The 23,149-nt window shown below is 42.8% G+C and overlaps 1 protein-coding gene across 14 annotated transcripts in view; it reads left to right on the forward strand.

Moving 5' to 3' along the window:
• Positions 1-23,149, forward strand: part of mecom (MDS1 and EVI1 complex locus) — a 156,529-nt gene that overhangs the window by 127,894 nt on the left and 5,486 nt on the right. For 3 of the 14 annotated variants that reach the window (XM_088078804.1, XM_088078793.1, XM_088078805.1), the window contains 12 exons: positions 271-405; positions 7,399-7,501; positions 7,606-7,719; positions 8,318-8,429; positions 8,595-8,742; positions 8,880-9,060; positions 12,433-13,819; positions 14,034-14,124; positions 15,630-15,656; positions 20,110-20,276; positions 20,506-20,583; positions 22,186-22,355. In XM_088078804.1, coding sequence (XP_087934930.1) covers positions 271-405; positions 7,399-7,501; positions 7,606-7,719; positions 8,318-8,429; positions 8,595-8,742; positions 8,880-9,060; positions 12,433-13,819; positions 14,034-14,124; positions 15,630-15,656; positions 20,110-20,276; positions 20,506-20,583; positions 22,186-22,355 — 2,713 coding nt within the window. The remainder of the gene's footprint in view (positions 1-270; positions 406-7,398; positions 7,502-7,605; positions 7,720-8,317; positions 8,430-8,594; positions 8,743-8,879; positions 9,061-12,432; positions 13,820-14,033; positions 14,125-15,629; positions 15,657-20,109; positions 20,277-20,505; positions 20,584-22,185; positions 22,356-23,149) is intronic. The other 11 variants (XM_088078795.1, XM_088078794.1, XM_088078796.1 and 8 more) reach the window with 11 other exon arrangements.

Below are 23,149 nucleotides of genomic sequence, written 5' to 3' on the forward strand. Positions count from 1 at the left end.
ACAAGCTTTTTTAAATTACAAAGGAGTTTTAGATGATTAAGATAGACTTTGCTCATACTCTACCAGAACTTTTTTTTGTGTGTGTGTGTGTGTGTGTGTGTGTGTGTGTGTGTGTGTATATATTTTGCACCACAGACCAGCTCCTAACATTTGAGTCTTATTTCTCTGTGGGAGGTATGTGGTTAGTCAGTGTTTGGACACAGTAACCTGGACTGATACTGATCAAAGTCTGATCTCTCCCCCCCTCTCTCTCCCTCTCTCTCTCTGCAGATCTTGGACGGGTCAGGCCATGTAAAATTCTGCGTGGATGCCAGCAAGCCAGATATCGGGAGCTGGCTGAAGTACATCCAGTTTGCCCCTGCAGCCAAGCAGCATAACCTGACAGCGTGCCAGATAGATGATCAGGTACGTGGAGACACTCGCAGCCTGCCTGACTGAACAACCTCAACAAAATAAAAGATGAATATGATCTGAAGAAAAGGGGGAAAAAAGTGAAAGAGAAACATGTGGATGACTTGATTTCGAACTCCCACATGGTGATGTGTCTGAATCTTGCAGTCTGGCTGGATGAATCAAGTGCAACTGAGAGTCATTCAGATCTTTGAAACTGCTTTCTTCCCCAAACATAGCTCTGATGCCAGAAGGCTTCCCTGTATTTTCCAATGGCTGTCCTGTCTGCGTGCTGTTGTGTTAAAAGGTGTTATTGTGATCCAAGTCAGATAGTCCCATGAGCGGCTGGCCCACCCTGCCTTCAGTTCTCACACACACACTCACACACGCAGCTCTCCCCCACGCTGCACCGCAGAGACTCCTCGCTATCTGTGTGTGTTTTCTTTCTGTAATTGTGCTCTGGCTTCTGCCGTGCGAGGACCACAGGGCAGGATCAGAGGCTGCGCACTGAGATGATAGTTCCGCACACTTCCCAGTCACGCTTGCGATATAAACTCTTAGATATGCCAGGAATGTCACAGTCCTTTTGCTGCTCACCTGGCTGCACAGAGAGGTGCGTGCTGCACACATGGGGGCCTGTTCACCTCAGTAATCCCACGGCCAGAGGCCTCTTCTGCACAGAAACACGCAGCAAAGCAGGAAGACAAGAGGCTTAACTTTATTTGACATGTGTATTGAGCATACCATAGCTTGACCCGAATAAAAAACATAATGTAGCCTGCACGTTTGTCATCACTTCTCACAGGTGGTCCACCAAGGTTACTTGCTGAGTGTCACCCGTTGAATTTTCAGCAAAAAGTACATGACAGCAAAGTAGTAGAGTAATTAAATAAACAGTTTCATACATATAAAAGCTGCATTTAGTACAATTGGCCCTGAAATCATTTGGAAATATTTAAAGTGAAAAACACAGAGCTTCTGAGGAACAGATCTGCTCTTCCTACTTGTCAGTGTCATCTTCACCCTTCCCCAGTAAAGAAGGAAGAGGTTGAGAGACTAAGGGAGGCTTTTCATGAACAGAATAGGAAATGAGGAAAAGAGAAGAAGAGAAGCTTTCCAGAAGTACTTACCCACTCTCTTTTAAAAGAGACAAACAAGCAGAGAGAACTTTCCTGAGCTGCCCTCTCCGCGAGGTGTGACTCGCTGTCAACACTGTGGTTCTGCTCGGGTGCCTGTGTAAGGCTCCGACAGGTCACGGACATGGCTATGATGAGGTGATTGTTAAGTATTGCACACTGTCACAACACAGCACAATGTGCCGTCTTTAAGCCTTCCGGCCAACATTGGTGTTTTTGAAAACACACTGTAGTGTCTCACAATGCCTGTCTGAACGCTTAAAATGAATAGACTGAAGAGGGTGGTCTTGTAAAGCTGCTGTCAGTTTTTGATAGTGTGTGCATGCATGTGCGCGCACACTCACAATGGCTTTTATGTGCATTGACTTGTGAGTGCGTGAAGTGTTTTATTGTGTCTTGAGTGTGTGCGCACACACCTGTAACTGCCTACATGTATGCATGTGTGAACTTTAGTGTGTGTGTTTGTGTGCACACGCTCTGCAGGACTGTGAATTGTTCATTGCGGTTCAGATGACTCCCCATGCTCCTCATTCCGAGCTGGAAATGTTAAAACACACAGTACCTGATTCCAACAGGTTTTTACTGCCACAGAGAAGTGCTGAGTCTAAACCCAGCCTGAAACCACATATTACACACCCGCTGCACAACATGTACCATCACCAGATTTCCACAGACCGAGCTACCCAGGGCTTACATATCACTTGTTCTGTCAAATCTCCCCTCAGAACCAAATTCAAACAACTCCGTGCCATCAGCTGAGATGACTTGTTCCATGATTTATTTTAAGACAATGTCAAACAACGACAGCAATTTCCAGGTGTGGTAGTCGTTATTTGGTCCTGGTTCTTTTCAAGCACCAATTTAGCCCTGCCATCATGAGAGTAAAACTGGCCTCCCTCCTCTTATTTCTGAACCGGTTCTGTTTATCATAAAACTTTATGACCAATCTCAGGAGGGTGAGGGAGTGAGAGAGGAAAAAACCTGTTTTGTCTTAGTGGAAGAAAACTGTTCTGAATCCCTATTCTCCTTTTCCTCTCTTTCTCTCTCACAGCAAATTTGATATGCAAATATTAACGAAATAATCTGGACAGTATTTGTAGTATTAGCGTGCAAAATCTGTTCTCTACAGTCATTACAACTGAATGTTCTCTATAGTTTTAATTTCTCATATATCTTACATTTAATGTAGAAGATTTTCTTGTTCCGATGGGAAATTTAACAAACAGGTATTTGGAGAGTGACTTAAATATCTCTAAAACATAACATCACTGTAGAGGTCCAGATGTGAATTTAAAACTAAAATTACAGATGATGTTATTTTTTTCTCTAATACTATGATTAGCTGCGCATTTAGTATTTTAACAAAATTGACAAGGACAGCCTTTATTCATGTGACCTTTCTTTTTTATTGCTGTATATATTTGACACTGCAGAGTGGAAAGAAAGTGGACTAGAGGGAGGAGATGGCAGTTGTTGCAGTTTGTGAGTCACTGAAATCAGTAATTAAGTCAGTGTGCTATAACTCGGAGGTTTGAATTCAGTCCTTTATAAATAAAAACAGCTCTCTCAATATATCCAATTGATTATAATGTAAAAGTAGTGTAACGTTTGTTTTTAATTTTAGTTTTGATTAAAAACTTCCACTAAAGTTTCCCTCAGTACTCAGAGAAAATAATTAATGTTAAAGAAACTTGGCTAACTTGCAATCTTATAACTTTGGCCTTTGACCTGCTGTTTGTGTACAACTTTAGCCTTGACGCTCAAGCTCCCCTGATGTCCTCGTTTGTTTGCCGATGCACTGAACTGAACAACGCAGCCCGAGCACTCCTCGCAGAGATCCTTCCATGATCAGTATGTTTTGTCATTAAGATAATTAGGTAAATTAGTGCTGAAAAACCCTCCACCGAGCTCCTCATTCTACCGATTCAACTGAAAGGAAAATGGATTAAAAGTGTAATTAACATCATCCAACGAGGCCCCGAAGAGCCTTTCATAAGACAGTGCAGAGGGATATGAGCGTTAATCTCATCCGCTCTATTGATTCTCACTCAGCATTGAGTGGGATGAAGGGGAGCATGAGGGGCATATTAGTGAGACACTGACAGTCATTGACTATGTAAATACAATGGAAGTGAAATCATGAAGTGATTGTAATTCACTGAGATAACAGCTTGGAGCTTATTCACTTATGAAAAACACACATGAATTGGTTGTAAAAAGAGATTTGACTTGCATTAAAAAAATTTAATATTGCACATGCAAAAACTATCCCTTGTAAATCCAACACTGATCATTTACATAAGATGCCCCTGACCGAGATCTTGGAGGACTAAAACACCTAAAAAGTCATTTTGGAGACACGGAAATTCCACATGACATTGACAATGTGACGCTCATGAGATACCAGCAAGTCTCTGCTTCCTCATAAGGTCACTTTCCCACAGCTCACTCAATCTAACATGAATATAGCCACATTGGCTTCCTTACATGTTCATCCAATTTGCTGGAAACAGCTGCACATTGTGAGCTCGTACCCTTTATTGCTATCTAAGTCACAAGATGGTTTTGTTTAGAAGCCAAGTGATGGTGACTGCCAGATGCATTGTACGTGCTGCATGACCCTGATAGCTTCAGAGAGGATGCAACACACGTGCGCAAGCGCTGCTGTTGAGCAAGCAGGTAAACAATGTAGTGGGCATACTTATTAAATTTATTGATACTTTGTGATTTATTTGGATAGAAATAAAGAACATTGGGAGCTTTGTAAAGATGCTGTTTAATCTTTTTTTAATCATTGCAGTATAAATCTTGGTTGTGGGTCAGGGGCATCTTCCTATTTTCCATAGCTTTTAGATATTAAAGTCACTTGAGATATTAAGTTTTTAGAGAGCAGCACCCAGAGTTAGAGTTTCACAGTGGTGTCAGTGAATGGCATACCTGTCGAATGAGCTCTGTGTGAGCGAGGAGCCGGCCAACAGGGTGTGACCAGGGAAAATGTGACTGTGTTTACTCAGCTAATGACTAATAGTGTCAAGGTAACGAGGTAGTCCGATTGTAGCCTTTGATCCTCTCGTGGTTGTAACCTTTGACAGGGAGAGTGAGAGAGATAAAGATAAGTAGTGGCTCAATAAATTCACACACCTATGGAGAAATGATGTAGACAGATAGAACATAATTGATCAGGGTGTCCTAGACAATAAAATTCAGTTTGTGAGTGAGATAGTTTTTTGTTATTTATGTGAAAATGTGCAGAGTTGTGAGTATTCCCAAACAAGAAATGGTTTGAATGTTTTCTACAATCATTTCTTATGTGTTATTTTTGTTTGCAGCACGAGTAAGAAATGGCCTTCATGCTAAGGCTGCTTGCTTCTCAGTGTGAATTTGACACCCTGGCTATCTTATCTACAGAATAACCTGTTATTTTAAGCCACCGGTCAACTGCTGTGTGCGTGTTAGTGTGTCCATGACATGCTGAGGATGACCCCCCTTGAGTTAAACACAGAGTCCTCTGTTCTGTTGCTGCCTTTTTTTTTGTTTGTGTGTGTTCACTGTTTATCTGAGGCGGCCCTCAGGGAAGGGGTGGAGCTGTTGGGGGAATTCCCCTCATATTCGGAATCGCCCTCCTGTGCCTGCTCGTGTGTGCACTTACCCCAAAACACATCATGTTGCGAAGCAAGTACAGAGAAACGGAGCAACAGAAATGTTTATTTGTCCCTAAAAGAGGGAGGTCAGAGGTCACTAACACTTTTGGATGTTTTCTTCTGGTTTGAAAAACTCACCTGTCTGTCATCCACACCATGTGTTTCTTAATTATTTCCTCTTATTTGTAAAACATACTCAAATTATATACTTCTAGATGCACTTAAGCATGAACTGGCACTCTTGTATTTATGGACAAAGTGGTTTTGACAGTGTCCATTAATTTTTATGTTCCAAGGCCTCGTTCGGCGCTCTGGTAGCTTTCCAAAGAGCCTCCCTCCTCGCTCTCAGTATCAGTCTCTCTGAGCGGAATCCCTGCAGACTTACATGTCTATTTGAACTGCTGCTTGATTGTTTCTAAATCACAATATTTTTGTGGCCTGTGACGGGCACAGGAAGAAGTGTGTCCGCTTGTCTATATGTGCATGTATGAAGTCCCATCCATGAATGTGTATGTTTATGGTGTAGACTGAGGTTAGTGTATAGTCTATGCCAGGGATTAAAGCGCCTGTCGGGAGCCTCACAGTTCAGTTCCCTTTATTATTTCTTAGAAACAATGGTGTTGCAGCTTCAAAACTGCAAAAAAAAAAGTTGGCAGACTTGTTCTCCGTGGAGCGTTTAAATGAACGCAAATGAGAAGATTTAAAACTGAATGCTGCAAAAATGAAGAAGAATTTTTTTTTTTTTTTTTTTGCATTAAATTTGGTGGTTAATATGTAATGCGTCTCTCCTGGTCTTGATAACTGTAATGACTCTGGTTGAGCCCAGTAATGGGAGTCAGACTTTTTAATGCCTGAATTTAAATCGTACTTTCATGCTACCACACAATTTGGTTACAATGCACCAATCACTCCTCAGTTATTGGCATGCAAGAGCTTTGGTCAGACGCTGCTTTTTTTACTTACTTGAGCTCCTTTTACTCTAGTGACTCTCAGTCTAAGAACTTCCTGTGCCTCAGTGAGTCACAGAAAAATGTACCGTAATATTCACTATTACAGTATATCTTGCCAGAAGTTAGAACAATGACACAAATTATAGTCAACAAGAATACATCATGATCTTGATTGTGACCAAGATATTTATTATAACTCTCTGCGAAGCCAATGTGGCTCTAGTCTGCAAGTAGTGCTCGCCAGGAATTCAGTCCATAAGCAGTGTACCTGTGACCCATGCCTTCCCAGAACCCCCCCCCTTTCCTTTTGCATTTCTAATAAATCCCCTCATCATCATTGTCATGTCGACGCAGCGGAGGAAGGTAATATGTTAAACCTCCAAAGCGTGCCAAAAATAACGCAATGTCTGATTGTTTCACAGAGAAAGGCTATTGTGTGTCCATGGGAAGCACCATAGTCCCAGGGTCTCTCAGCTGATTCTTTAAAACGACTGACCCCCTCCGATTACTTGCTGTTTCACAATCAATCTGTGTGTATTGTAACTGCAGTGAAATATGTGTCTTTTTCTTTTTTTTGTGGCTTTTTCTATAGAAATGCTGAAGTGTTAAAAATAAGCAGATATAGGTGGATTGTACCAGTTCTAATTGATATCACTGTTTGGAAGTTTCATCCATCACCTACATACTCAATTAACAGAATGCATTTTGTAACAGCTTGCTTGTTCATACAGTTTATCACTATACATTTAGGAGCTTGCTCTCAACACTTTTATCTGCCCCTTCTGGTCGACTACAAGCATTACTCGAGAATCCAGTTTATGTGGTTGTATACAGTATATATGAGACAGAGTATTTGTTCTACAGTATAGTTGTTTATGCTTTAATTTTGTTTTCATGACAATGTTGACAATGATGGTTAATTACAAGCTAATGAGTGTGTGTTTTCATGTTTATGTCTCCTCTGTGTGTGGTGGCGGTGGTGGTACAAATATGACAAGCATGTACACATAGTGCAGGCGATTTTAGAGCTACTCCCATTGACTTCTGCTGGTTTTAAAATTGGGTAGCTTAGCCCACATTGCAATGCAGTTATGGGCAATGTGAGGAAAAAAGGCAGTCAAAACAAAAACAGCTGCAATGTCTTTACAGAGCAACAATGACAGGCAATTTCAGCACAGAAAAATTATGTTGATCTGTACAGTGTTGTTTGACCTTTGAAAATTTTACTGTGATATTAAAAAAAAAACAAGTTTAATCTTTATACCTCTGTGTGTGTTGCAGATCTTCTACAAAGTCACCAGTGAGATTTTCCCCGGTGAAGAGCTGCTACTTTTCATGAAGGCTGAAGAGTATTCATGTGACACCATGGCTCCTGACATTCATGGTCCGCACCACACAAAACACACATTTCTGTCATTTTTCACTTAAAAACAACACATAAGCCTCACTTAAATGCATGTTTCTATGTTTCTTTCCCCCACTCTGCAGAGGAGAGGCAGTACCGCTGTGAGGACTGCGACCAGCATTTTGAGTCCCGCAACCAGCTGCTGGACCACCAGAAGCAGCCGTGTGGGATGCCTCCCTCCTCCTTCCTCAACCCAGGTTTGACCTTTATTTTTAAATGGCTATTTTCATGCCATTGTAAACAGGGGGCACTGAAGAGTGATAAGAGAGAATATGACACTAATGATGTAAGGGCTCTGTTTCCCACCGGAGCCTCTGAAAAGGACATCATGCAACAAAGACACTGTGGAAAGAAGAGTCTACAAGCTGGCATCAGTTGATTTATTTAGAACATTATTTTCACCTGAGACCACTGAGCCAAAATGATACCACTTAATGCAGTGAAGAATATATTCACCCTACATTAGACCATGATATTGCATGACGTTATATGTAATAACAAGAGATTTAGTTTCATTTCCAGACCCCAGACTCAGAAATTGACTAGGGCCTGCAGCAATGAAAATCATTGTATTTTCCCCATACGACCTATGTAATAGAAGAGGTGGCTCTTAAATACCAAAAACATACCTCAAGACTGCACATGATTTCCATTTTAAGTTATCTTGCAGTGCCCGTAGGCTCTTTGAATTTTAAAAATACTCCTGATATAAAAATGATCAATACACCCAAATACCATAACTTTATATTTTTTACATCATACATCTGCTTAATTTTATTTTGCCGATGTATCTAGGAGGTGAAAGTGACCTGCAGGCCCAGGAACCTCAAGACTTGCGACCCCTCCACATGTCCCATGGTCTACACGAGTGTAAAGAGTGTGACCAGGTCTTCCCTGATGTCCAGAGGTAAATGAATAGTTGACGCACTCAAACACATAATTCATTTCGAGAAAGTTTTGTCTGATTTGCATCTTCATCAGTACACATGTAGAACACGTGTGGAGCTGTCAGCCAGCCATCTGACACAAAGCAAATTTCTAAATCCTCATTTTTGTGTTGTGTTTCCTGCAGTCTGGAGGCCCACACTCTGTCCCACTCTGAGGAGAGGGAATACAAATGTGACCAGTGTCCCAAGGCCTTCAACTGGAAATCAAATCTGATCCGACATCAGATGTCGCATGACAGTGGCAAGCACTATGAATGTGAAAACTGCTCAAAGGTAAAGTGATGACTTTTGGAGGGGATATTGAAATAAAGAGCAGAGTTTGTCCAAGTATCTGCTTTTTTTTAATAACTCTCCTGTTAGTAGAAGCAGATAGTAACTCCCCCGTGTGTCTGTGTGGTTTCTTCCCCCAGCAGGTGTTCACAGACCCCAGTAACCTGCAGAGGCACATCCGCTCACAGCACGTCGGGGCACGGGCCCACGCCTGCTCCGACTGCGGCAAGACGTTTGCAACGTCTTCAGGCCTCAAGCAGCATAAGCACATCCACAGCAGTGTCAAGCCCTTCATGTGTAAGTCACTAAGACCCTACCTATGTAAGTCTCCTCAGTACGTTATAATAATAATAATAATAATAACAATATGCTTGTGACTTGCCTTTAATAGAAAAACTGTGATGTTATTGCAAAAATACATATTTATCCTTCCTCAGCTTCTACTCAAGAGTTAATCATGTAATGTTCTACAGGAGATACACCTGGGATTATGTAGTTGTTTAGAGTGGCAGTGCTATTTTTGTTAAGACAAGAGTCACGCAGATTTATCTGCATCAGCACTCTAACACAGTGCTGATATGGTGATAACAGCATTTAAACTAGCATGTAATTTGAGTCAGTCCCCTTTGGTCTAACCTGAGCGTTGCCTCTCACAGTGACCCAGCCTCACCTGCTACAGCTGATGTGCTCTCTCTCTCTCTCTCTCTCTCTCTCTCTCTCTCTCTCTCTCCTCTCAAATTCAAATCAACTTTATTGGCATGAATGTTTGTCACATTGTTGCCAAAGCAAAATAACAGATTCTTAAATTATTAAATACACTACAGAGATATATTGTAGACACATTATATATATATATATATATATATATATATATATATATATATATATATATATATATATATATATATATATATATATATATATATATATATATATATATATATATATATATACTGTGTCAGTTACATAGCAACATTTATGAGCAACATATTTTGCAGCTAACTGACTGACTGCACAATCTCTCTTCTCTCTCACTCTCTCTCTCTCTCTCACACACACACACACACTTTTTGTCCCTGCTTCTCAGTAAACGCTAACTCCTGCAAGACCAAAACACATTTTGACCTTTCACATTTTCCCCACCTCACACTGCAGATCTGATCTCCTTCCCCTAAAGCATTATGACCTTCACCCTTTGTCCCGTCTCTTTCCCTGACCCCTAACACCAAATAAGCACACACACATATACAAGCTCAAACACACATCAATGCATCTGGATATCTGTCTATCTGTCAATCTATCTATAGATATATAGATAGGTCTAAAGTGGAGATGTAGTCTTCACTGCAGACCTCTGACTCCCCTCTCTCCTCCTCTCTCCCTCCACCACATGCACCATTCCTCACAAATAGCAACCACATGTACAGCCTTCTTCTCTGTGCTCCCTCCGAATAGGAGTCCATTTGCTGTAATCAGCAGAAAATATGCAGGTTTAAAAACAACTAATGGCTGTGTTAAAAAAAAAAAAAAAAAAGACCGAGCAACCTCGAACATGACGTCCGCCTGGGAGAGACCATGTGTGTGTCCTGAGTGTTTGTTTGTGCGAGTTCTCTTGAAGGGCATGTACGTGTTTTGGACAGTGTTACTGTAGGCATGTGTGATTCTGTTTGTATGTTTGTGCATGTGAATGTGTCAAGGATGTGTGTGTCTCTCAGAGCTGCTCTATGAAAGTGAAGCACTCAGGCCTGCAGGGTTATTAATTTCGACACTCAGCTAGCCACTACTTAGCCACTGCTCTCCTCCTCAGGAATGTGTTTATAATATTTTGTTTCAGTTTATTAAGAGCTGACGAATACACGCGTGGAGTGAATCGGATCTCACACTCACTGTGTCATGTGTGTGTGTTGTTAGTCTGTAAATGTCACAACGACATGATTTATGGTGCGGGCCTTTTTCTTGTAGTTTGCTCAGGCCATGTGGCTATACTTGTAAAAGAGAGAGCAACAGAAGCAGCTACCCCATACAGACACTGAGGAGACAGATTTAATAACTATTAGAAATTATTAATCCATTGTGTTGATGACACGTTTTATTTTACACAAAGTGTTTAACTAAATGTCCGCAGCATAAGCTCAAGCAAAATAATTTCAAGCAACTGATCCAGATACAGTTTCCAAATGTCTTAATCTGTATTGCAAGACACATGCACAGCTTCCAGACAGGAAACGGCATGTCCAAAATCAAAGGAACCAGACACTCTTCCTTTTGTTTCCCCCAGATGTTTTCAAAATATTTTCAACTACCTCTCTACCCTGATTGTGTACACCAACCCAAAAATACACTTCATTTCAATTCATTTTTCTGGTTCTGTTCATTAAAAAAGCCTCTCTTTTTTTTTTTTTTTTTTTTTTACAATAAGATTACGTTCACTCTTGGCTCGAACAGTCCCATTTGGCACTGCTCAGGGGTGTTTATTCAAATCTGTTTCCACAATACTTTTTTTCCCGCTCTTCCTCTCCATCTCCTTAAATTGCCTCTTGTGCACCTTGTGGCTGGAAGGCATCCAAAGTATGCAGAAGTTTAATCACAGTGTGAGCCTAACCACTTCCTTATCCTCGTTTTGAAGATCTCATAACAATGTGCGCAAAATCAATCATCCAGAGCTGCTCCTAAATGCTCTCTGGTATTGTTGGATGATCAAAGTCTTATTGAGGCGTCAGCTGTATTGTAGCTGATCTGCAAAATATCAAAAAGTTTAGGGGGAGGCCAGCAATGAGGAACATCCTCCCTCTTTCATAAACTGTATTCTTGACTTTTATTTAATAGCAATGGAAGAGAGCATGGGAAAACAATAAGTACATTGCTACTATCCCCCTTTTGTGAATTTGAACAAATCATCCATTGGTGGTAGATAATGTTGACAGAATAATAATGGCGACAGATAATGTCTGACGCTGCGGTTTTGTCTCAGCGCCACTGTATGTCATCCAGGGTCAGACAGAGCAACAGACAGGCACAAAGTGGTGGACTGTGGGAAGGTCACTTAGCCCAGGACGACAGGGACCCAGCTATGGGGACAAGGTGAGGGGGCTGAGTGGGTGACGGACGGGAGAGGCCCGGAGGGGGAAGAGGGAAGAGGGGCAGTAGAGGACGTGAGACCTGTCCCTGGGAACTGGACTGCAGGATAGGATTCATTCAACTCCGCTTCCTTCACAAACTTAAAATAGAGCCATTGTACTGCATGCGGCTGAGAATGTGTGTGTGTATCTGTATGTCTGTGTTATGTGAATATTTTGTGAATGTGCCTGCATGTCCGTGTGTGTGTGTGATTGTTTATGGACTCCCTGGGAGCGTCCCTAAGAGGACAATGGGGCAGGAGATGCCTGGGAATTTGGTTTGATGTGCAGGTGATGAGTGGCAGCATCTGACTCACACCATCAACCAAATAGATTCCCTTTACAATGCCAGGATCTGGACACACCTCTCCTCCTTATTTTGCTGGAAAACTGCTGTCAGAGTATTGATGGGAACACGAGCATATCATTTATACTGCACTTCCTCTGCTTCAGCCTCAGCCAGCCTGAAGCTTGTTAACTAGAGATGTCATATCATGTGATGTTGTTTTGTGTGTGTTTGTGCGGAGGGGGGGGCTCGGTACTGATACACTCTGTATCTGTCTCTGTGTCCCTGTAGGCGAGGTATGCCACAAGTCCTACACCCAGTTCTCTAACCTGTGCCGTCACAAACGCATGCACGCTGACTGTCGCACACAGATCAAGTGCAAGGACTGTGGGCAGATGTTCAGCACCACATCGTCCCTCAACAAGCACCGGCGCTTCTGTGAGGGTAAAAACCATTTCACAGCAGGGGGGTTGTTTGCCCAGGGTATGCCACTCCCTGGTGCCCCTGGCTTGGACAAATCAGCTCTGGCGATGGGCCACAGCAGTGCTGGGCTGGCTGACTACTTTGGGGCCAGTCGTCACCATGGCGGGCTGACCTTTCCTGCTGCCCCAGCTTTCCCCTTCAGCTTCCCTGGCCTCTTCTCCTCTGGACTCTACCACCGGCCACCGCTCATTCCAGCCTCCTCTCCTGTCAGACAACCAGCCCATGCACCTCTCGCTGGGCCTGGTGCAGAGCTGAGTAAGAGTCCACTGCTGCCTCCGAGCCCCGGACTTCAGGAGTCCCGAGAGCTCCTCAAGGCTCTGCGTAAAGATGGCAGCGCACCTGGCAACCAGATGCCAGGTTCAGAGCTGCACACCCAGAGCTCCTCGTCCTCCACAAAGCAGCGGAACAAGCAGAGTGACCAGTCCGAGAGCAGCGACCTGGATGACGTCAGCACGCCCAGCGGGAGTGATCTGGAGAGCACATCGGGCTCTGAGCTGGACAGCGACATGGACAGTGAGAGGGAAAGGGGGGCTGCTCGAGAAAATGGCAAAGGCCCCAAGAGGAAGGCCAGTGAAGGAGGCCCCCAGAGCCCCAGCCTGACTGGCAGCAGTGCTGCTAAAGACTTTCCGGGCCCTTCCCTCATCCCATCCTCGCTGGACGAGCACACAGCCGTAACAGGGGCTGTGAATGACTCTATTAAGGCCATTGCCTCCATTGCTGAGAAGTACTTTGGCTCCACAGGGCTAGCTAGCCTGCAAGACAAGAAGGTCGGGTCTCTGCCCTATCCCTCCATGTTCCCACTGCCTTTCTTCCCAGCTTTCTCTCCTCCAGTTTACCCTTTTCCAGACAGGGACCTCAGACCTCCAGGCTTGAAGGGTGAGCCACAGTCTCCAGCAGATGACTGCAAGAAGGCGCAGGGAAAATCCTCATCCGAGTCACCGTTTGACCTCACTACTAAGCGAAAGGAGGAGAAGTCTGCCACGTTTGCCCCCTCTAAACCAGGGGCCTCCCACTCTATTGGTCAGGATCAGCCACTGGACCTGAGCCTGGGGACCAGGGGCCGTGGAGGCAATCCCAGAGAGGAGGAGACAAAGAATAACCATGAGGAAGAGAAAGCAGTAGTGGAGATCCCAAAAGCTGACACCTCTTTACAGCATGCCAGGCCCACTCCTTTCTTCATGGACCCCATCTACAGGTATTGTTACTCCCTGTAGCTAACTCAAATCTTTACTGCAATTCAATATCAGAACATACCAAAATTGCTGTCTGAAGAAGTTTTCATACTACTACTACTACTGCTGTCATTTACTGTCATGTAATTGCTTATTGTAATTTCTTTCGTAATAATAATGAATATAAGTGTACCAATATTTGCTGCTATACATGCATTAAGAGGAATCTACTATTAGCAGGGTTGAGAAGAGGAGAATGAGCGATCCGTTTGAGACTCTGAAAGACAAGTACATGCGGCCAGCTCCAGGCTTCCTCTTCCACCCACAGGTAGGTTCTGACTGTAGCGTCAATGGGAACTGGGACAACTCGGGGTATTTAGAAGGAATATAACAGGATGTCACATATCTTGTTTGGAGTATATCGCACATTCTCACCAGTCAAACATTACATTTTCACATATCCACTTTTATTTATGCTGTTATTCTGCTTATTTGGTTTTGTAAAGTTGGTCTTTGATGGCTTTATTGAGCTTAGATTGATTAAATAAACAGCTATGGCCTTAATATGCTGGGTAGCTCTACATCAGGCGTGCCCATTTAAATTCCCGATAGTTGGGATGTGATGACTTTTGTCATGCAACCATGGCAACATCGCTAGTACAAGTTCAATGTTAGGTTGCCATATCTACAGATGTGACAGCAGCATGGTGCTAAAACAGTTAAGATATTATTATGACTCTTTCTATAAGGAGCACTAATATAGAAAGATTGTCCCAGACTGACCAAACGGGATTAATATGGATTAGTGTGTGGCTCCAGCCTTATCCAAACTACCGCCTGTTAAAGTCCCATTGTTGGCTATCTGAAACAGATGTGGGAGAGAGAAAGGGCACACTCTGACACGTCTTCCCATAACATGTCTTTGATTACAATATAAAAAATGATATGCTATTAAAGCAACGATTTCTGCCCCTGGGTTCTCTGTGCCAGTATTTCCAGTGTGAGACTCTATATGTGTGTGCGCGCGGCTGTATGTGTATGTGTGTCTATGACGTGTTGCATTGACGTTCATTTGTTCAATCTTCCCCCGCGGGTGAGAACGGTCGGTCGGAAAGTGAAAACACCACTTTCTCAGGCATATGATTTTTTTTTCCTCTTTTCTGGCCGTTTCAGGTCTGGCTTTTACAGGCTGTTTCATTTGTCTGATTTATGTCCCCTGTCCAGACTGCTGCATGGGCCCAGCCTGCAGCAGCCACATGGCCGTCCCACACGCCTTAATGAGGTGTCCTATCAGTAGAAACACTAACAGAGTGCTTAGGCCATCTTTATGACTTTATGATGTCTGGACACACAAATCATTCCCAGAAACACCAGACCCGGGTAGGTCTAACCCAGACCAGGCAAGGGGCCCTTTTGTATACTTTTGAGGGGGTTTGTTTTCAGTCACCTGACTCGCTCTTGAGCCATATATCCAAAAAAGAGGTTGCAAAGCTGAGGGGACTGGAACTTTTTTTTTCCAACCTTTAGTGATTCAGCTTTTTATTTCCTGGCAGGAAATTTTACTGCAAAGCAATACTGGCTTAGATTACATACTGGCATTGTATTTGTAGCCTGCTATAATGAGCTTATTGAACACCAGGAAGTGTTGGGAACTATTAGAGCCTCCTATAATTCCAGCGCTGTAACTCTGCAGATAGGCAGCTCATTCAAAGTTAATCACTTTGGGACCCATCATTCCCTCTGTACCCATATGTGTCCAATCAAAAGCTGTTGATTCATGCGCCACTTCCTGGTTCTGACTGCTTTCTCTTTTCCTTCTGTCCCGCCCTTCAGTTTCGTTTGCCAGATCAGAGAACTTGGGTAAGTTCCTTTTCAACCTACAGTACTGCCATGTGTCTGTACCTCTACCAAACAGACCCCATCCCCTGATTAATGCATGGGCTGCATATTAGCGTACAGTGACATCACACAGCATTCGCATGGCTTTAGCCAATCACCATCACGCACTGACTGGATTTGTGTATTTTCCTGGCCACAGAGCTCCCTTTTGTTCTTTTTGTCCTTCAGTTTTAATTCAGTTTAACATTAATTTACACAAACTGACTATTTAGACTTTATACAAAAATACAAATTATATACATATTAGGGGCTCCACTGTCAAAAATAAGTTTAAAAAAAGCAAAGCAAATTAGACAAACTGAACCAAAATTAAAGGAAAAAAACATCCAACTTAAAAGGCAGCGACACAGAATCCACCCTGGCACCCCAAACGCTCTTAGACATACATATAGTATATATATATATACTTATGCATACACAATACAGTATACAAATACATACATAAACGTCTCGTCTCTTGTACCCTCTACCACCTTTAAGGTGCTGCTCCTCTAATGTGAGCCAGAAAAATCTGCCATATTGGGCTAGTCTTGCTTGGGGCATTATTAACCATGGCTATTATGCTTTCAAAGGCAACAGTCTCTGTCATGAGTTTAAGCCACTCTGTAAAGTCCGACTTATGTCGGCTCCTCCAGTTACACAGACTAAGCCAGGCCGCTACATTAAAACACGTTACTGTCAATGCAAACTCTGCTTTAGCAAGCATCACTTTTTGATAAAAAGAAATGTCATCTGAAAGTTTAGATTGTGCATTAGTTTATTTTGTAATTCACCTTCAATCTTTGAGCCTTGCTTTTTTATGCTTACATCTTTACATCTCGATATATCCCCTTTCTAAATCACATGAAAGGGTTTAAGTGGGGATTTCCAGCAGAGCTACACCCTGTCCATCCAGCAGCTCTGAATATGTTTGCTTATTTGGAGAATGAAGCAGGGCTCTTGCAAATGGGCATAAAAGGGGGGGACGAGTGGGGATGGTGAGCGGTGTTTAGGGGGCTGCTTTACATCAGCGTAAGGGTAACAGTCTCTTTGGGACACTGGCGGGGGGACAGGGGGGTTAGTTCTTCCCTCCAAACATCTGGTTCCTGATAAAGATCAACAATTGAGAATGCATCTCGCTAATTAAGGCCCTCACAGCATCACTGACATCTGAAGATAGCCAATCAACTGCTGGTCCCAGAGCGACGCTACAGCAACAAGCAAGTTCACAGACACACACATACCGCCTGGGGGGGGACGGACGAGGGGGTTTTGGGAGGTGTGTGTATGTGGGTTGGAGGGGGGCGTCTTATACAAAAGAGTAGGGGGGGTTATAAAACCTTTGAAAAATCACTTTAGAGCAAAATGTGGTGCCGTTTATCCCCTTGTCCTTTAAGTCAAGCATTTCACACACACAACATTGTCAAACAGTGGCCTAATGAACCTGGCTCACCATCCATAAACACAGCTCAGTGGCGGAGAGTTTTTGAAGTGTAATCTGCAGTAGACTGATGGTTACTAGTTTCAATCATTAATACATCTAATCCATCGGATTGGCTATGTGAATCATTCACAGCTCAACTGCAAACAATGTATTGGACTAGTTCGACAAAGCACTAAAGACTAAAAAGATTATTTTGTTTTTTTTCCACCAACCTGGGCAATGCAATGATGGTTTCAAAATCAGTTCTGAACTGGAAAATAATAATAGAAATATTTAAACAACTATGATTAATTTCATATTATGTACAAAGCTCAATTATTAAATAAATTAAAAGTCTAGTGTTTAGGATTTATTGGCAGAAAAAGCAGTAACTGTTGGATTTTCTAAAGCACTATTCCAGTGACAAGTGCCCAGTATCCAATGACAATTTCAATTAGCTGCATACAGCCAAATGCCATATTAAAACAAGAACTATGCCTTTAATTCAAAGGATCCATGGATAAAGTTTGACTGAAGGTGTGAGATTAAACTCCTAATATAGTGCAGCAGCATGAGTGGGTGGAGTTGGTAATCAAAATTCACCAGTAGATGGAGCTGGGATGGAGCAGTTTGAGCTTTAAAAAGTGTCTTATCAGGCTTGATACTGCCGACAGCTTTAGGGCCCTAATGTTCCCTTGAGTTATGAATTCTCGTTGAGCAAAGCAGACAAACTGAGCATTCACTTCAGTGCCTGAAAAGAGCCGGATGAAATACACAGCGCACATTCAAAAGAAATATGAAAGCGTTTTACCTCCCTCTTCCCCACAACCCCTTTGCCTGTCTTTCAATCCATCGCCCTCCTTTCCTTTCTTTTTCTCGCTCTCTCTCTCGCTCACTTCTCTCCCTTGCCTTTGATTCATGGCATGCAGCATTGGCATATTCATAATCAAACGGACCTGACACTCCACATCCTCCCTCAGTGGGAACGTCGACGGCTGCGGCAGGAACTTTACACTCGGCCGTCACTCCTAATCAGCCGCTCCCAACACCAGGCTCCACCATCATCCATCAGCCCTTCTCTCTCTGGGCTCTGTTCGCTCTTTCTGTCTTGCTTGCCTGCCTTCTTTCTTTCTTTTTCTTCTTTCTTCCTTCCCTTTTTTTCTTTCCTCCTCCCCACTCTTCTCCCCTATCGTCTAGTCCTTCATCATGCCTCTTCTCCGATTCTCTTCCTCTGTTTCTCTCCCTTCGGTCTGCTCCATCTTGGCGTGAAGCCTGAGAGTGACAGGGGGTGAAAGCAGGAGATGAAATGTCAGAGTCGGAGCAGGGCTCTGGTGGAGGACCCGAATCACCATTGATTTGTTGCCTTATTGAAATAAGAATAAGAAACAGGCTGAAAATTCAATACACGCAAAATAATGCAAATTTGTGTGGCCCCCTTTAAAAAGGGGAAAAAAACTCCTGCTTGTGTGTGTGAGATGGGCTGACAGGCCCTGCGGCCTACTGGGACCCCCTCACCCCGCCCCTCCCTCTGGTTCTCCCTTCACTCCCCTCCAGCCCCCGCTCCTCCCCCAACCCGCCCCTCTCAGCACAGCGATATCATTATTACCCGTGTCTGGCCCTTGATCAGTAATGTCAACATCTTTCATATTGACGAATGTGCTGTCTGCCCGCATTGTGCACAGAATAGTTTACAGCCCAGCAGTGGACATGAATCACTCCTCTGCCACACACACACACACACACACACACACACACACACACACACACACACACAGACACACAGACATGTGTCTGACAACACACAGGTACACACTAAGCACGCACAATCCCACTCACATACTACGCACATGCCTTTGAGCACACACGCTCTGCACACACACAAAGAAATGCATTACAAATACATCTCTCACACACATACATATATTTTCTCTTTCACACACATTGATGGCAATTAATCAACTATGGCCACCATGCAGCACATAGTTTCTTGTTCATACACACACACACAGACCAACTGACAAGTGCACATATCTCCTCGGAGAGTACCTGATGAAAGTAAATTTTCAGCTTCATTAGTAGATTGGCTGCAGTCTTTAATCCTATGTGTGTCTGCGTGTGTGTGTGTGTCTGTGTGTCTCTTTGTATGTACTGTACATGTAGTAAATGTGTATTTGTTAGAGAGTTAAGAAAATTTAACTTTCAAAGTTTCACACCTGCTCTCCACTGACTATGAACAGGAGAATACTGTTTTTTGTTTAAAGGTATGAATCAGTATCAAATGTACTTGTCATACACACACACCAGGGATCTGACCTTGCAATTCATGAATCATTGATGAACGTCATAATAAGAATTCGCCCAATACCTGTTTCACTTCATTTCACCCAGTACATTGCCTGTAAACAAGGCTCGTCAATCAAATTGATATGGACAAATCTGTGTAGAAAGTATTAGTTATATATTCAGTAAGAAGCTTTTAAAAGTAGAGAAAAATCAAATCTATCTCACATTTGGGATTTGGGCTTAATGTTAAGACATCCACAGCAAATTTAGAAATGTATGTTTGCTGTAATTCTTTCAGTGTTTAGGACTTGTGCTTCTACCAGTGTATTGGCTTTGAATTATTTTTAGCAGTTTGCATTTCATTGCATCCTGCAATAAGAAAACAAAAAAAAAGTATTCAACAACATCTTACAGCATAATTGCATGGTACTCTACAGTATTCAGGTTGTAAAAATATCCATTGAGTCTGTCACTGTGTCTCAGAATCCCAATTTTATGTAGATAAATAAATTAATTAATTAATTAAAATAAAAAACACATTAAATCTCACAGCTTGTTGAGATAGATGTTTTCTGTAACATGATCATGATAAGTGCCGCAGCTTTTACAACTGATTCAACTCACACATCAGTTTCTTTGCTTTGCATATTGAACTTGCAATGCTAAATGAGCATGTAGTATGGTTTAAGCACAACACTTATCTGTCCTTCCTCTCCTCTGTGTCCTCAGATGTCGGCCATTGAAAACATGGCAGAGAAGCTGGAGACGTTTGGCTCCTTGAAGCCAGAGTCCAGTGACCTGCTGCGCTCCGTCCCCTCCATGTTTGACTTCAGAGCCCCACCCTCTGCACTTCCAGAGACGCTGCTGCGCAAGGGCAAGGAGCGCTACACGTGCAGGTAACTACAGCAACTGGTCTGGCATGTCTTTTTTATTATTTTAATTTTTAACTCTCATGTGGGTCATATATCAACATTCCTCTATGGTTTGGAGTCTTTTGCTACAGTAAAGTCACAGTAAGAGTTCCTCATTCTGTGATTTTTAATATTAGAATAATGCTGATTTTTACATTACTAAAGTAATGTAGGTACACTTAAAAAACTGAAATATGTGTTTATTTCTTTACAGATATTGTGGGAAAATATTTCCACGCTCTGCCAACCTGACCCGCCACCTCAGGACTCATACAGGAGAGCAACCATATAGGTATGACTATTTCTCCAAATCGAAAGACTCACATTGTCTCTTGGAGCTGTCTTTCTGTGGGTGTGTATAAGAGAGGAGACGGTCCAACAGCAACATGTCAGCTGAATATCATCCTCCTTCTCTCACCTTCTGCCAGCATCCCTCCATCTATCCTCCTTACATCCCAAAAAAAACACACCATACAAAGTATAAAAAAAAAATTTGTCTAGTTAAGAATCAGACTTTCACAATAGCACATTAACTCCCCCGTGAGTAACTCCCTTTTTCTTCTCACAAATATGAGTGAGAGCAGCAAACATACTTTCACACAGTGAATTCTCAAGCAGACAGAGATGCAGCTCATTGTTTGACAGCGCATGGATGTTTTCCCAGGGAATTCTTGTCTTCAGTTAGAACCAAGTTTATGTGTGTTTTCCTCTGCTGTAAAAGCCTGGAATAATTATCCTGCTGCTAAATAATTTGCCTGATGAAAAATGGCGTCCGTCGCCAGGGTGACAGGAAGCGGGAGGGTGGGGAGAGTTAAAGCTGGGCTGGTAAAAGAACAGAGCTGAGAGCAAGGGAGGAAGTTTGGTGAAAAATTGGGGTGATGAGGAGCGCGGGCAGATGTCCAGGCCCGGCAGCTGTGGTCATTTCTCTTGTGCGTATGAGGCCAGACTCAAAGTGATCTGCAAGCCCGATGGTTACTTGCCGCACCAAATGAGGCTTTCTTTCCAGCTAAAAAAGGTTATCACAAAGATTAAGGTCTTTTTCTCTTGAATCATGGTCTAGTTGACTAAAAGATGCACAAAGTTCCTCAGCATTTTGTTTAATGGGAATCGTCGGCTATACAAGTCTCCCTGCCCGCCCTCCCTTCCTCTCCAGGTGCTGCTGAGGTAGACGTTACAATGCAGCAGCAGTTGAGGACACATGTAAAAATGAATGTTGCATATTTACTACATTTGGATAATGAGTAAGCCCTGGCTAGCGCTGCTCAGCTTTGTAGTTACTAAGGTAGAGGAATGTTGGCCCAAACCTTGGAGGAGGCCTGCTGACCACAGGGGAGAGAGAAAGACAGACGCAGGCCTCTACTGCCCCAGCCTGATAGCCTGCACTCCACACGCTGGCATGCCATTAAAGATCACCGCTGTTTATTGTAATTTTTTTGTGGAGATAACCGGGGGGTTCCTAAGGGACAGCCAATCGAGCGAGCTAATTCCACCAGAAGAAAAGATGTAATCTTCTCGTATAATTTTGCATGAAGAAACTTGGCAAGAGGCTCTAATTTTGCAAGGCTAGAACCAAATCTGTTGCGTGCTTATTTTGTGAGGGAAGAATGCAATTTTATTGCGCTGGCTGGAGATAAGAGGCAGAGCTGTTTCACCTTAAACAAGCTCCTCCATCATGTCTGGGACTGTGGGACTGCTGGGACTGTCTGTATGGTCTGTATGCGTGTGTGTATGTGTGTCCCCCATTATGTATCCCATTATGTTTCCCACAGAACAAACCGCGGGTTTCCTGATTCATTATGCACTACGGTTGCACTTATGACTAGCAGCTTGTGCATTTTGCTGTTTTTGTCATTCCATAATTGTTCTAAGTGAAAGGCCTCCACTTTCCCTGCAGGTGTAAATACTGTGACCGCTCATTCAGCATCTCCTCCAACCTGCAACGTCACATTCGCAACATCCACAACAAGGAAAAGCCCTTCAAGTGCCACTTGTGTGATCGTTGCTTTGGTCAGCAGACCAACCTCGACCGTCACCTCAAGAAGCATGAGAATGGCAACCTGTCAGGTGAGAAGCCTTTTTTTTCATTGATGAATTAATTATTAGTTAATAAAATTATCAGTTTTCTTAACTGTTTTGAGCTCTTTTCATATTTCATTAGAGAAAATGAGACTGCTGATTTGTGATAGAGCAATGCATTGTGTTTATAAAAGCTGCTGCTGAATCTTCTAACACATAATTTACTCATGATTGGAATCTGTTTTAGAAGCTGAAAAATGAGATCAATCTGTCATCGACCTCTGCAACAGCACAAAATATTTTTTGAATGGGCTGCTTTCATCAGCATCAGGGCTTCTGGGTTTGATCGGTTGCATCACTCTGACTGACTGAATCAGCAGAGCAAGCAGCGACACCCTGCCAGCAGCTGAAAGCAACAGTCCTCAGAGGAGGTTTCTTAATCTTCTTAATCAGACACGGTGTTCACTCCCTCAAATACAAAATTCATAATCTGCCCATTGTTCCCTTTGCAATAAGGTATCATACAACACAAAGATAATATACTGAAAATTGGCAGAACAGTTGTTTCATCATAGATAAAATAATAAACATTTGTAAACATCAGACACACTTATCACAATACATTTTGTCTGAAAACACATAATGTTATTGCACATTTTAGTGAAAATCTCAAGGGTTCCAAAGATGCCAAACATGTCACAGAAGATTCCATGTGTAGAACATCATGCACAACCCAATTTTCCCAATGATGTAATGGATCCACAATTAAATGGTCGGGAAAAAGGGATTTGAATATTTCACTCGCTGTAATTTCATTGAAGCATTGGAACCAGCAGATACAG

This window comes from Plectropomus leopardus, chromosome 6, assembly GCF_026936395.1.
Source record: "Plectropomus leopardus strain MGB_pleo_1.0 chromosome 6, ASM2693639v1, whole genome shotgun sequence".
NCBI classification, from domain to species: domain Eukaryota; kingdom Metazoa; phylum Chordata; class Actinopteri; order Perciformes; family Serranidae; genus Plectropomus; species Plectropomus leopardus.